The sequence below is a fragment of the Cheilinus undulatus genome, linkage group 3 (assembly GCF_018320785.1).
Source record: "Cheilinus undulatus linkage group 3, ASM1832078v1, whole genome shotgun sequence".
Lineage (NCBI taxonomy): Eukaryota > Metazoa > Chordata > Actinopteri > Labriformes > Labridae > Cheilinus > Cheilinus undulatus.
In genome coordinates, this window is record NC_054867.1 from 49,455,618 (window position 1) to 49,470,387 (window position 14,770).

Below are 14,770 nucleotides of genomic sequence, written 5' to 3' on the forward strand. Positions count from 1 at the left end.
AGGGCGGCTCTGCTTGGCCCCGAGGGGACGGTTTGTCATTCAGACTCTCTACAATTAGGAGGAGAGGGACAGAGGAATAAACACAAATATTTGGAGTCATTAACAAACACTTTACTGAATGTATTTAGGTGCAAATTTCATATTTGCATTAAGATTAAACACTGTATCTTTTAAAAATCACATCATTGCACATGTGCTTGTAATCCCAGAGGGCAGGCATCTTTATGAGACTTTTGGGGAATTTAACCTCCTCTAAATTAAATTAAATTAAATTAAATTAAAAGAGATGAGATGAGATAAAATTAAATTAAATGTGATAAAATAGAATAAAATCAAATTAAAAGTAATAAAATAAAAAATAATAAAATTAAATAAAATTCAAAAAAATAATAAAATCAGATAAAATAAGATAAATAAAATAAAATAAAATAAAATAACATATAATAAACTAGCACAGCACAACATCAACCACCAATACAAACCAAAATAACCCAGTCAAACCAAACTTAATCTAAATCCTATCAACCCAACTCAGCCAAACTCAACCTAAACAAAACACCAACAACCCAACCAAACAAAACCAGCAAAACTAAACCTTACCAAATCAATCAAAGTAAACCCATCCAAAGCCAACCTAGCTCAACCCAAACCAAACCCAACCAACCAAACTCAACTAAACCCATCCCAGCAGAAAATAATCAAACCCAAACCAAATCAATCCAACTATACTTAACAAAACTAGAAGAATCCACATCACAAGTCTGGATTCATACATAACTCAGCATCCATAACATCTAGTTTCAAAATATAAGTAAACATAAGCCCGAAATATTCTCCCAAACAATAAGAAGTTGCAGACATGTTTTTATTTATGCAGATAACAATAATTTATTTATTATGTTACCTTTATTTAGGTAGGATTCTAATTGACTTACAAAGACACTTTTTATCGGGGTTAATCTATCATCTGATCCATCTAACAAAGTAAAAATAAACAGTCATGGCAGGGGTTAAAAGTTAAACTTGTTTTTTTCATGTGAAATACAAAAATAACAATTTAACAAAAATGTTTAAACACTTGAAAAAGTGAAGATAGCCATTCAAAAAGTTATTTCAAACACTTTCTACATGCAATAAAGCTCTAAAAAAATTAATTTAGCATTTAATGATAAACTCAGTTTACATCTGAGGCTGATTTTAACTGTATGTAATTACCTAACAGATATTGTAAGGTAAAATTTGATTCAACAAGTATGCCATATTGTGCAAAACATGACAAGAATTAAAGTGCTGCCATGTTTTTTCAATGTCAAAGATGATAGAAAATGAAATTTCAATGAAAACATGTTTCAGAACTTCAAAGAAATAATGAAAGTATTGCGATCATTCATAAAAGAATTTATAAATGAAATACTACTGGACAATTTGACCGATTATAGTTCACTTGATTTCATACAACACATGGCAAACAGCTAGGTCTGTTTTCATGAGGCCATTTCTTAACACAAAAAATAGAGAGAGAAAATTATCAGCTAAATTTGTGTATTAAAAGGTTAAGTGTACAAAAGTTAAGTTAAGTTATTCAAATCCTGTATGTTTAATTGCATAACCCTCTAATAACCATTTACAAGTTTACATTATGCAAAAATAATTATTATAACACAACTAAAAGTGAAAGTGTTTGCCGGTTTACTCATGTAAATGATCATATATGTTTTTTGAAGTTAGAAAAGTAAAAAAAAAATGATTGAAAAGTTTTCTGGAAACTGCAAATGAAGCAAAACTGCAGGGTTTTGTATTTTGACCCATGATAACTCATTCAGTATCAGACAGCTGAGTCTGTCTGAGTCTGTGGCCATTCTCAGTGTTAGAAATATACAAACCTAGAAACAGTGATCTAAATGTAGGTATTGTACGGTCTAGTGAGAAAAACGTAAACATTTAGAGTTCAGTAGTAAAGAATTCCTGGGTGTCAGACATCTTTTGTCTGCTCGTCTTTTGTCCTGCTCGTCTCTGTGTGAGTGTGAGTGAGTTTTCTCTGCTTTCCCACACTCCCTCCATTCAGGTCCCTCCCCGACAAAAGAAGTGTGTCTGCCTGCACATCACATTAATTATGGAGTCAGTTTACGAGCTCGCCCTCGCTGCCTGTGAATGGACATTCCTGTCATCTCGTCCCGTCATTACCAGGCTTTTTAAAAACGTCTATGAGGAATGCAGACATGTTTGGGATTAATGAACATTCAAAGGGTCTTTTTAACCCCCTCCTTTAGAATCAGATTGTTCCTCTGCATTCCTGGCTGTTTATTATGACTGGGAGGATGAAAAGGGGGCTGTTTCTGAATTCATAAGAAGCTGCTGATGGGGCAAAAACAACATAAATCTGAAGTGAAGGCTCAGCTCTAAGAGCTGCAATAAAACTTTATTCAAACTAAATTTTTTAAATAACATCTTTAGGAATTAATGAGGAGAATTATGTTTCTGACAATTAAAATATGTTGCATTATTCAAAGGAGAGTCTGAATTTGCAAGTACTCTTTAAAAATGTGATCAAATTACCTCCATAGCTGCAAAATTTGCAACACTGCATGACTTACTGGAATCAGGACAAGAGCCAAAAGTTTAGGGCTCTGTTTTAGTAAGACTGGTTTTAAATAAAATGCATGGCCTTGATGCTTTAGATGAATAAAATGTAGTTTAAATATAATCAGACTCATATTTAACACTGTCGATGTATAGTGTAAAATTAAAAATAATTTAAATTGAATATATTGCAGTAGAATACTGCAAGCATGTCCAGTGCAAGAAATGCAGAAAGACTATTGCCTTAAAAAAATTGCAACATTGCATGACTTTCTGATATCAGAATCAGCAGATTATAGATGCAAAACCTTTTTCTTTCTTTTTTGTTATTTAAAACTTCATAGCCTTTATCCTTTAGATAAAGCCCAACAAGTTTAAATGCATTCATATCATCTTTTAATATTAATGACATTTGAAATAATATTAAACGGGTGATTTAAGTAGCTATAGGCAGGAAAAACTAGAGGATTTTTACTTTGCCTGTCCAATGCAAACAAATGTAGCAAAATTACTGCCTAAACGTTATAATTTACAAAATTGCATGACTTACATATATCAAAATCAGCAGTCTATAGATGCATGACTTTTTTCTTTTTTTTGTAACAAAAAATGTCTTTAATTGTGTTTTTAAATCAAACTACATAGCCTTTATCCTTTGAATAAAGTCCAAAAACTTTAAATGCATTCATATCCATCAGTTAAACACTGATTACATATAAAATAACATCAAATTGATGGTTTTTAAACAGCTGTTTTGTAGGAGAAAGCAGATATTAGGAAGATTTTTCTTTACTTTGCATGTCCAGTGCTAGAAATTTAGCAAGACCACTGCATTGACTCCAGAATGTGCAACAGTGCACACCTGATTCACTACATACAAGACATTAAAAATGGGATTTGGTGCATAATATACAATAATAATTCTAAAAAATGATGCATAACATCTTAAGTTGCAAAATTCAACAACACTGCATGACTTAGCAACATCAAAATCAGTTTTTAAAGATGCAGGAATTTTTTTTTTTTTTTTGTCTCTTTTATTGTAATAAAAAATGTTTTTGTTTGTGTTTTAAATTAACTGCATAGCCTTTATTATTTGGATGAAGCCCAAAAAGTTTAAATGCATTCATACCCATATTTTTTCATTTCAATAACATCTAAAATAATATTAATCTGCTGGTCTTAGACAGCTATATTTCAGTTATATTGCTATAACTTTGCATGTACATTGCAAGAATTTTAGCAAGACTACCACCTTAACTCCAAAATTTGCAACACTGCACGCCTGATTCACTTCATACAAGAAATTAAAATGAGATTTTGTTCATAATCTACAATAATGATTATAAAAAAGTATCCATAACAACTTAAGCTGCAGAATTAAACCATGTAAACATGCATTTACACATGCCTTAATCACCTTCTCAGCCATTTCAACCTGCATGCTTAATAAAGAATAAAGGATGAGCTTAGGGCAGTGGTAGATCAGTCTGGAAGGACTTGGATTGGGGGCCTGTTGGTCACCACTTCAAGTCCCTGTGGCTGGGTCAGGGCCAGTTCATTTCCTGAGTAAGGCATAAGTGCTCTTGGTTAAGGCACCAGACCTCCTACCACTCTAGCAAGGCAAGCCTTCATTGCAGCAGCCCCTTAGTGCATAGGAGCCTGTTTGTGCATGTGCATGTAGCCTGTGTAGCATGCTCATCAACAAAGTGTACAAAATGAGTAATTTACAGAGTACATCTTCTTTTCCTTTTTATTCACACAAATGTCCACTGCATAGAAACTAACTGTGTGCACATTTTAGGAACATATAATGCAAGTTCTTTAAAAATGTGTGTACGTATTGCATTATTTAATCAACTTTCTGTGCCTTTTGTACAGTTTATTGCCTTTTCTTCATTGCCCTTTCAAAAGACAGTTGTTGGAAAACCTTAAAAAATTGCATCAACAATCGTTGAACTAAGTTTTCAGACTGAAGGTACAAGTTGCAGGAAGTTATTTTGAGTTATAAAAGATATCGTTATATAAATTTCTTGTTGCATGCATTATTTTGAGCTGTAAGTGTACTTGTTGCTTTACTCTTAGTCATGCAGCTTATTTTAAATCCATCTTGTTTCGTAGTTTATTATTTTTGTCTATCATATTTTTGTATATGAGCAACTGTAAAGATCAAATAAGACCCCAGAGATAAATAAAGTATTTCTAAATCGGATTCTGGTGGTCTTACAGTACGCATTTGAGAAAAGGTTGCAAGGGGTTCCCATTCAAATTCAAAACATTGTTCTCTCATTTTCTGCAGCAATTTAAAAGGTGGTAAAAAGTATGAAAGCAAATAAGAGCAACACTCATTGTGCATCATGTATTGTTATGCATGTTTTCCTTGCATGAAATGAAAATGTGAATTGTGTTGATCATGTTTTTCCCCAAAGTGTGTGCAGGTTGATGAGCGTGTGCTCAGTCAAAGTCATTGATCCCAGCATCAGGCAGCAGATCTGCTCTCTCTGCAGGGTCAACACTTTCCCACATTCACACAGAGCTCTGCCAGTGTCTCTCCATCACCCCCCCAGTCCTCCACCTGTTCCCCAGAGATCTAACCATTGTCCCCCAGGCATTAACAGCATTCACTCTGCAGCATCCTTTATTGTCCCTGCAAGCTCTCTGATTGGCTGAGACTGTGAGAAACTTCTTCCAGACCCAAACCCACACATTCATATGGAGATGTGGGACTATAAGTAGGAGGGAGGAAGCCAGCAGAGATCAGATTCTCTCCACAGAGACTCAGACAGCACAGACATCCAGACATGGCTCCTACAATCACTGCAGCCGTCACCAGCAACCAGGAGCATCTGACTCTCAACCACAAGGTAAATACAACATCCAAGAAACTTCAACTTCAGTAAAGGAAATCTCTTTCAAACAAACATGCTTCATAGAATAAGTGTATTAATGATTTTCTTCTTCTTCCTGCAGCTCAGAAAGCCTCTGGTGGAGAAGCTTCGCAGAGAGCGAATCAACAGCAGCATTGAGCAGCTCAAGTCTCTCCTGGCTCCAGAGTTCCTCCAACAGCAGCCAGACTCCAAGCTGGAGAAAGCAGACATCCTGGAGATGACAGTTTGTGTCCTCAGACGACTGCAGCGGCAGCAGAAAAACCAGGCTGTGAGCTCTTCAGCTGTTAACAAAGGCTACTCCATGTGTGTCCAAGAGGCGTCACACTTCCTGTCCAGGCAGCAGGTGGACATCATGACCCAGAGAAGATTGATCAGCCACTTCAACAAGCTGCAGTCCTCCTCTGACAACAACCTGACAGAGGCTGACCTCTGTCCTCTCAGCTCCACAGTCCACACCAGCATCACCAAAGAGAAGAGTCCAGTCAACAGCGCCGTCTGGAGGCCGTGGTAGAGAAGTCACTACCAGACAAACTGACATGACCACATTGGTCAGACATGACTGGACTCTTTTCTGTGAAGTCTGATGAAAGCAGCGTTTCTTCTCTGAAGAAGAAAGTTTGATTTATTGTCATGCATGTTGCATGAACTCAATCTAATTGTATCAACAATTATCTTTTGTGACATTGCATTATTTTCTGTAGACACATGGAGGAAACTGTTAGAGTTAAAACTGTCATTTTTAGTCACTGCTGATGGAAAGGTTATTGCATATGTTATGCAGCTTTCCCCTTATTTCCTCTCATAGAGGCCGATTCTGTTTCTGTGATATTTACAGGCAGCAGATTTTTTTTCCAGTCTTGTCTTTCTAAATTCGATGTTAATCTGTGAAGTTTTGCTCCTTATAGGAATAACTACATGTTAACTTTATAGATACTAACAGTGATGCTTGTACTTCTTCTCCGCTTAGGAGATCCATGCAGCTAATCATGTTAAACATGTTTTTATTTGTGATATTCAATCTCTGATTTCTAAAATGTCCTCTGATTAGTCTTGAAGTACATCTGCATTTTTAGCAGATGATTTTTGTGCATGAAAATATTCATAAAGACAAAAGTGCTGCTGTATCACTCTGTGAGTGAGAGCACTCTTTCCTTCTGTGAAGGTTTCCGTTCAAAATCTGATCATGAATGTATCTCTTCAAGCCAAGTGATGCGAAATAAAACAATCAGAAAAAACAAACCTGAAGCTTGTTCCTCTCTTTTTTTCACTCTCACATGTACATTAATGGACAGAAAGCACCAAGTCTTTACCGATGTCCTGTTACAAGGGTATTTTAAACAGCAGGTGAATGTATGGATGCTCTTTAAATAGGAGGAGAGGGACAGAGATGTTCTGACTTTTTTACAAACGCTATGCTATTTGCTTTTTGGTGCAAACTGCACATTTACATCAAACTCAACACTGTAGACTTACAGACAGATCCATCAGATTCTCTTCTTTTATCTTATTCTATTTAAGATGCCTCCCATGTGTCGAAAAAGGCTCGTGCATTAGCCTTATATCTTTTTGATGAATAAGGGATCATTCTTTTAAATCAGGCTTTTATTTTGAAATGGTTGCATAGCCTGAGTCCATGCGTCATTATTATTCCTCATTTTGTTTTTAACATCTCGTGTTTAATTTGCCTTATTTCACCTATACTTTCACATTTATGGATTCATTTTTTTGATGTTTTGTCATTTTACATAGGGGTCATTTCCCCGCCAAGATGTGTCTGATTTAATACTATAAGGTAGAAATAAACATGAAATATGTCTTGACTTGTTTTTTGTTGTCAAATCAGCAGCCATTGCTGCAGAATTCAGAATTTTATATATATCACCAAGATCCTTACACTTTATTTTTTTTTTCTTTGTTTTAAAAAAAATGTGTTTATAACTGAGACATTTTAATGAGATAAAGAGCCATTTTTGCAATCAGACTTTTATTTTGTGGGAGTAGCATAACCTGAAATCCCAATGTAACATTATTCCTTTCTTTCTTTTTCTTTATTTGCCTAAATTTGCTTTTACTTTCACATGTATGGTTCATTTTGGACATTTCATCATTCAACATTCTTAATCCAGCAAAGTTTGTTAAATTGTTATCTGATTTTTGCTTTTATTTTCATCCATTTGTACCCATATAAAAAACATTTTGCTGCTATTTGTATGAAAAAAATTTATATGAATATGTTAGCTAGTTTCCACAGTCAACACAAAATGTGGTGTGACAGTGATAGAAAAGCTGACCTAGTATTAACATAGGAGAGTGTTTGACCTCAGTGAGCATCCACAGTAAACTCCTCATGTCTTAGCTTACAATGACTTTATAAAATGAACTCTGTTTTTTTAGAGAAGGGGTGTCAAACTCAAGGCTCGGGGGCCAAGTATGTCCTGTGGTATAGATATACCTGGCCCGCCAGATCATATCATATTTTTATTATAACTGGCCCACCACTATGAGGTCTGCAGATTTTCTCCAGTTTAAAAATGTAATCCCAACCCTGAGGATTTCAAATATCCATGTTCTGTTATAAGATTAAGAAAAAGTTAAAATAATTAGATAAAAAGTCAGGAATGTTGGAAAATAAATTTCTGTTTTCATTTAATATTCTTGATTTTGCATCTCACAGTTATCATGCAAAGCTGTGGTTTTGGATGGGTTTTTTTTTTCATATTTTGACCTTTTCAATTCACAATTTTGACTTTTTATCTTATTTTTTACTATTCAGATTCTCGATTTAAAAAATCTAAGTCATATTTTGACCTTTAAACTCACAATTTGTTTTGACCTCTTAAGCTCCTTACTTTGACTTTTATCTCATAAGTTGGCCTTTTGTACCCTCAGTTTTAAGTTTTAACCCCTTAAAGCCTGTTGTATCATATTTGATACATACTTTTATGATACCTCGATCTAATCAATATGATCATAAATGACAAAAAAAAACTTCTGAATGCAATCTGATAAATGATAAAAATGCCCTCAAGCGGATTATCATTACCAAAAAAACACCAAAGGTATTAAATGAGTATATATATATATATATATATGTGTGTGTGTGTGTGTGTGTGTGTGTGTGTGTGTTCAATTTTATGGAAATTTAGATTTTTTTGGATTTCATTAGAAAGTGAAATAAATATTTCAGTTCCAGAAAATTAGAAAATTTAAAATTTCTGGCTATAATTTGTGTTTCCAGACTTTAAAGGGTTAGGTGATATTTTGACCCTTTAAAACTCATGATCTTAATTTTTTATCTCATGTTTTGACCATTAAACATTTGCCTTTTAAAAACATAATTTTGACTTTAAATGCCTTTGGAGCTAATAGGTTTGAATTTTTATCTCAGATATTGAGCCTTTAAACTTACTAGTTTTATATTTTAAATCTCAAATCATTTAACATCAGTGCTAAGGTTTTTTCCTCCCATAATTCATTGCTGGTGAAAATGAGGTTGACAGTTTATGGTTATATGTTGGTCTTGTTCGGCCCTCAGGTTGGACCCAAATTCAGGATATGACCTCTGCTGTGATTGAGTTTAACATCCCTGTTGTAGAGGATGCTGCTTTGTTCAGTGTTTCAGCCTCCTGCTGGTTGCTTTGAGAGTAGCCACCCCAGCCTAGAGCCTCATGTGAAACTCAGTGCTGTATTTGTAAGTGTTGAAAAGTAGACTAAAGGATGAGGATGGGGGCCCTTAAGCAGGAGTTGCTTGTTAACATTAATAGGAGGACATGTTGAAGTGTTTGCATTGTTACCATTTACTCAGACAGTTCAACCCTTAAATCCACCAGCCTGTAAGTTTATGCAATATTGATTTGAAGCAGCAGATGGAGGCATGAGTCATTTTCAAGCCATGAAATACCGTTTGTATGTTTTTTCATGAGCTCATTTACGTCTGCACTGATGTTTAACAAAATAAAACAGCCACATGATCAAGTTCAACACATGCAAAAGTGTTCATAACCTCTTGAAAGTGGGCTAAGATCTGGAGATTGTGCAGGATAAATCAGTGCTTTTGTCATGCTCTGTAATCTTTTCCCTGTTATTTGTCACCTGCATGGAAATGTGCACTGATAATAGTTAAGAAAATAGAGGTAATGGAAAAAACATGCCAACTATGATGAAGAGAATCCCCATCACATAGACAGAATGTGATCTTTTTATGTGGAAAAATATGAAGAGTTTTAATAATGCATTCTTTAAAATTTGCTCCAAATAAGATGACATGACAGCTCATAAATCTCACATATTTTTATTTTCTTGAAATCCAAAAAAACTCCAAAACAAATTTCAATCCACTTTGGATAAATCAAATCAAAATGTGATGAATAAAACAAAAGCATACATGGCATACACAAAAAATGAGTAAAATTCCTTTTCAGAAGAAAGGTTTGCTTAAAAAAATCTGATAAATTAAACCTTGAAACAAGGTAGTAAATCTCTAAACCATAGTATTTAAAAATACAGCATTTTCACATGAGCATAGCTTCATTAATCTCTGTTTGGCTGAATATTTTTGCAGATTTTTCTGCTTTTAATGAATATTAAGTCTAAAACCTTTTGGTTCTTTACAATTAAACAAGCAAGGGACAAAATCCTGCAAAGTTAAGAGACCATATTTATCTGTTTTAGTCTCTTTAAAACAAAAAAAGGAAAATGAATATCACAAATAGCAGCAAAACATGTTTAAGAAAGTGAGCAGCTGACTTTTCTTTAAGTCAGAGACTCCTTCAGCTTCTTCTCTGGATAGAATTTTCTTCTTCATGCTCAGCTTCAAGCCAAAACTTTTCACATAAAAGTTCAGAATACATGCAGATCTTTCAATGCATATGATGCATTTCTCTGCAATTAATAGATTTTCTGCAGTCATACCAACATCAGCAGCTGGTGCCGCTCAGACATGCAGCTCTAAAATCATCAGAGCTGCATTTTTAAGTCCTTTGCTCATCTTCTTTAACAGCAGAGTGAAGCCAGGTCATCCTCTGCGTCAGGAAACAGGCGTAAAATGTCCCTGGAGTATTTGGAGTATCCATTGTGGGTGAGCAGAGCTTTCCTCAGTGTCAGGAGGGATTTTGTTTTCTCCAGGAGCTCTGACACAGGGATCCCATTCTGCAGATGTTCAGCGATCAGAGCCTTCAGCTTCTCCAGACCACTGCTGCATTTCTTCTCCAGCATGCTGAGCTTACACCTGGAAAAACAGAGGCAGGACTTTTATCAACAACCTCTAATGTGAAGAAAAAGAGCATCGAACATTCAGATAGCAACATGTTGATGATGTGGTTTGATCCTCACCTGAAGAGCTGCTCCTTCACGCTGTCCTGAAGAGCGAGGTCTGCGTACAGAGACATTTCCAGTCTTGATTCTTGGGGGATTCTTTAGGTTTCTGCTGCGGTCAGCGGGAGGCTTCAGAGGACGTCTGTGTTGACATCTGCGCCTCTGATCGTCTTTTATGCTCCTCATCCGGCGCTCTCTCTCCTCTTCAGCCAATCAGGAGGCTGGGATCCCGGGACAATGGAGAGGATTTAATGCCTGTCAGAGAGAACAGGTGGGATGCTTTATCTCCATCGCAGAGGTCAGTGGGAAAATGCTTCTCCTGAGGTGGACACGGGAGCAATTTTCCCACAGAGACGTGACACTTTGATGGCACTTATTTAAGACTATGAGATGGAAATAAAATTTTATATATGTCTCAACTTGTTTATTTTCAGAACAGCAGACATTACAGAATGAATTCAGATGGATCACTAAAATTTTCTCTCCTTAATGTTATTTTATTTTTAAAAAATTTCTTATGTGTCTAAAAAGGCCTGAGCACAATCTTATTTATGTTTAATGAAAAAAAAATACCTTTCTTTTAAATTGGGCTTTTATTTTGGAGAAGTAGCACAGCCTTAACCCAAAATATAACATTATTCTTCACTTTATTTGTCACATCTTGTATATAATTGTTATTTTACTTTCCAAAGCTTGTTGTTATTTTTGTTGCTATTTTAATTTGTACTGACAAGAAGCATTGCTTCTGCTATTTAAATAAAAACATTTCACATAAATAAGATTGAGATCATTTTAACTTTACAAAGTTGAATTTTTGGCATCAGTTAATAAAAATAAGATTGAAAATAAGAAAATAGAAGCTCTGTTACTGTAGAGAAACTATAAAACCCTTGGTTAGGATGCAAAGTAGATCATTTGACACCATATTTCAGGACATTTTAATGCTTTAAATGTCATACTTTTGCAAAATTTCAAAAGAAAAGCACTTTTTCATATCATTTTGAGCTTTTATTTGCATACATTTTTTATCTGAATTGCTTATTTTTGCTCAGTATAATACAATTTAATGGACTTTGCATGGTTTTATGCCTGTATTTTGCTCTGTAAAATACTTGCATTGCGCTAATTTGGTCTTACATTTGCAGCAATTCTTTTCCTAAATTGCATTTTTATCCTATTTTTTAATTTATCATTTTTTTCCCTTGTCGTATTTTTATTTTTGCAGATTTGTATGAATATATTTCTAACATTTTTTTTTTTGCTTTCTTTTAATTTACAACATTATTTTTATGTAATTTACTGAATATTTGTATCAGCTGCAGGTCAGCTTGAAGCTTTTTGAAGCTCTTTAGGCTGCCATTTTTAAGAAAAAGGTGCAAGAAAAAAAGTTGAGTGAAATATTTTCAGTCTAAGTTTGTATAAGAAAATATCTCAAAATATATACTTTTATTATGAAAAGTCACTTTTGGCTTTTGAGATGTATTAAAACAATAAACTGCATGTTTTTAAGGAAATATTGTCACTACCCTTTCTGTTTTTCATGCAAAGTTTAGACTCTGCCTTCCCTTTTTCAAATGATAAAAAAATAGCAAAAAACTCAAACAATATATTAGAATACAAAGTTTATAACATTTTGAATATCAAAACAGTTAAGCTAACATATAACTATTCTTATTTTTTAGTAAAAATGTCACAAATGCTATAAATAATGTGTTAAAGCCATGTATTCTCAGCCTCTGTGCATGAGCAGCTGAACCAGATGGCCTGTCTGCTCCATGGCCCTCAGCCTGAGAACTGTCCTCAGGCTTTGTGCATGCAGACACACTTCTATTGTGTGCACAGCCGAGCGGCCTGCATACAGAAGTGTGGGAAGCCGTGTGCCTCTGTGGCTCCCAGCTCCACTCACACAGAGGAGGGCGTGTGACCAGGGCACGTCCGGCCCTGTGCAGGGAGCCGAGAGAGCCCAGAGGAGGGGGACGCAGAGGAAACCCGAGCCCCTCCACAGCCTGCAGATAGACTCACAGACAGATGGAGAGGAGATAAAACCACCTTAACCTGATTGCACGTTAGTCTGACTTAGTTCTCTGAGAGGGCTGAAAGAGAATAATGAACAAAAAGAGCAAGATTTTTATCACCAAACATTATCTCATCTGTTAAAGTGAATGTTAGGGGATTATAAAAAGGGGAAAACATGAATTATATTTAATCATAACACCAAATCTGCTTATGAATTTTCCCAGAATCACACATCTTACAAAGCATTATTATGATGCTGAACTTCTGTGTCATGACCTTACTCTTTCTGTCCTCCTATAAGACTCCCATTAGCAGCAGCGTTCATATTTATACTACGGGGGTCAACCGCACACGCAGACATGTAAGACCTGGGCACATTTAAAACCTAAAGACAGCAAACACACACACTGCTCATTAGGTGAGTAAACTTTTAGGTACACATGCAAACTCCATGCAAACTAATGAGGAATACTAAAATGTCCTCATCTTGACAGGATTAAGGCCAAACTCAATGTGTTTGACGAGGCACATCTTTCAAGAATTCATTGGGAGGTTTCTTTCTTCTATCTAATGCATTTATTTATAACTCCTATTCCAAAAAAGTTGGGACACGGTGTAAAATGTGAATAAAAACAGAATGCAATAATTCTCAAATCTATTATATATATATATATATATATATATATATATATATATATATATATATATAATTTATTTATTTATTTATTTATTTTTTTTTTTTAACTAGAACATAAACGACAAGTCAGATGTTGAAACCGAAACATTTTACCAAGCATTTTAACATGCCATAAAACATATCTCATTTTGAATTTTATGGCAACAACACATCTCAAAAAAGTAGGGATGGGGCAAGAAAAGGCTACTCATGAAAAACAGGTTAGGTTAGGTTGATTGGCAACACATTTGTAACATGACGAGGTATAAAAGGAGCATTTTAATGAGGCAGAGCCTCTCAGACGTAAAGATGGACAGAGGTTCTTCAATGTGCAAAAACCTGTGTCCAAAAATAGTAAATAAATTCAGAAAAATGATCCTCATCATAAAATTACCAATTCTTTGAACATTCATCAGTCTTCAGTACATGATATCAGCAAAAGCTTCAGAGAATTTGGAGAAATCTCAGCAAGGTCAAAGGTCAGTATTGTATGCTTGTGCATGATAAATCACTGCATGGGCTCAGGAACACTTCTAGACATATGTCTGTCAGCACAGTTTGCCATGCAAAATGCTGTATCCTGCAAAGAAGAAGCCATATGTGAACACGATCCAGCAAGCTGCCATCTTCTCTGGACCAAAGCTCATTTAAAATGGACGAAGGCGAAATGGAAAACTGTTCTGTGGTCGATGAATCTAAACTTTAAGTTAATTTTGGAACCACAGACGCTGTGTCCTGTGGACTAAGAAGAAGAGGGACCATCCAGCTTGTTATCAGCACACAGTTCAAAGGTCTGCATCTCTGATGGTATGGGGTTGCATTAGTGTCTATGGCATGGGCAGCTTACACATTTGGAAAGGAACTATCAATGCTGAAATGTAGATAGAACAACATATGCTCTCATCCAGTCAATGTCTCTTCCAGGGGAAGGCTTTGACTATTTCAACAAGATGATGCTAGAACACATACTGCATCTATTCCAACAGCATGGCTTCACAGTAGAGTCTGGTGCTGATCTGGCCTGCCTGCAGTCCAGATCTTTGACCAGTAGAAACATTTGGAGCATAATAAAAAATCTGGCAGTGAAGACCCAGGACTGTTTAGCAGCTAGAATCCTAAATCAGACAAGAATGGGGCAACATTCCTCTCCCAAAACTCCAGCAACTGGTCTCTTCACTTCCCAGAGGTTTACCAGCTGTTTTTAAAAGAAGATGGGATGCTACACAATGAAAAAAATGACACTGTCCCTATTTTTTGAGATGTGTTGCTGCCATCAAATTCAAAATGAGGTTTTTTT

General features: G+C 35.3%; 1 protein-coding gene across 1 annotated transcript; it reads left to right on the top strand.

Annotated features, from left to right (window-relative positions):
* Positions 1-5,348: 5,348 nt before the first annotated feature.
* LOC121528148 (transcription factor HES-5-like) lies at positions 5,349-5,979 on the top strand. Its single transcript, XM_041815384.1, has 2 exons — positions 5,349-5,444; positions 5,551-5,979. The coding sequence occupies exons 1-2, from the start codon at positions 5,382-5,384 to the stop codon at positions 5,977-5,979; spliced, it is 492 nt and encodes a 163-aa protein (XP_041671318.1). The 5' UTR covers positions 5,349-5,381.
* Positions 5,980-14,770: the final 8,791 nt, after the last annotated feature.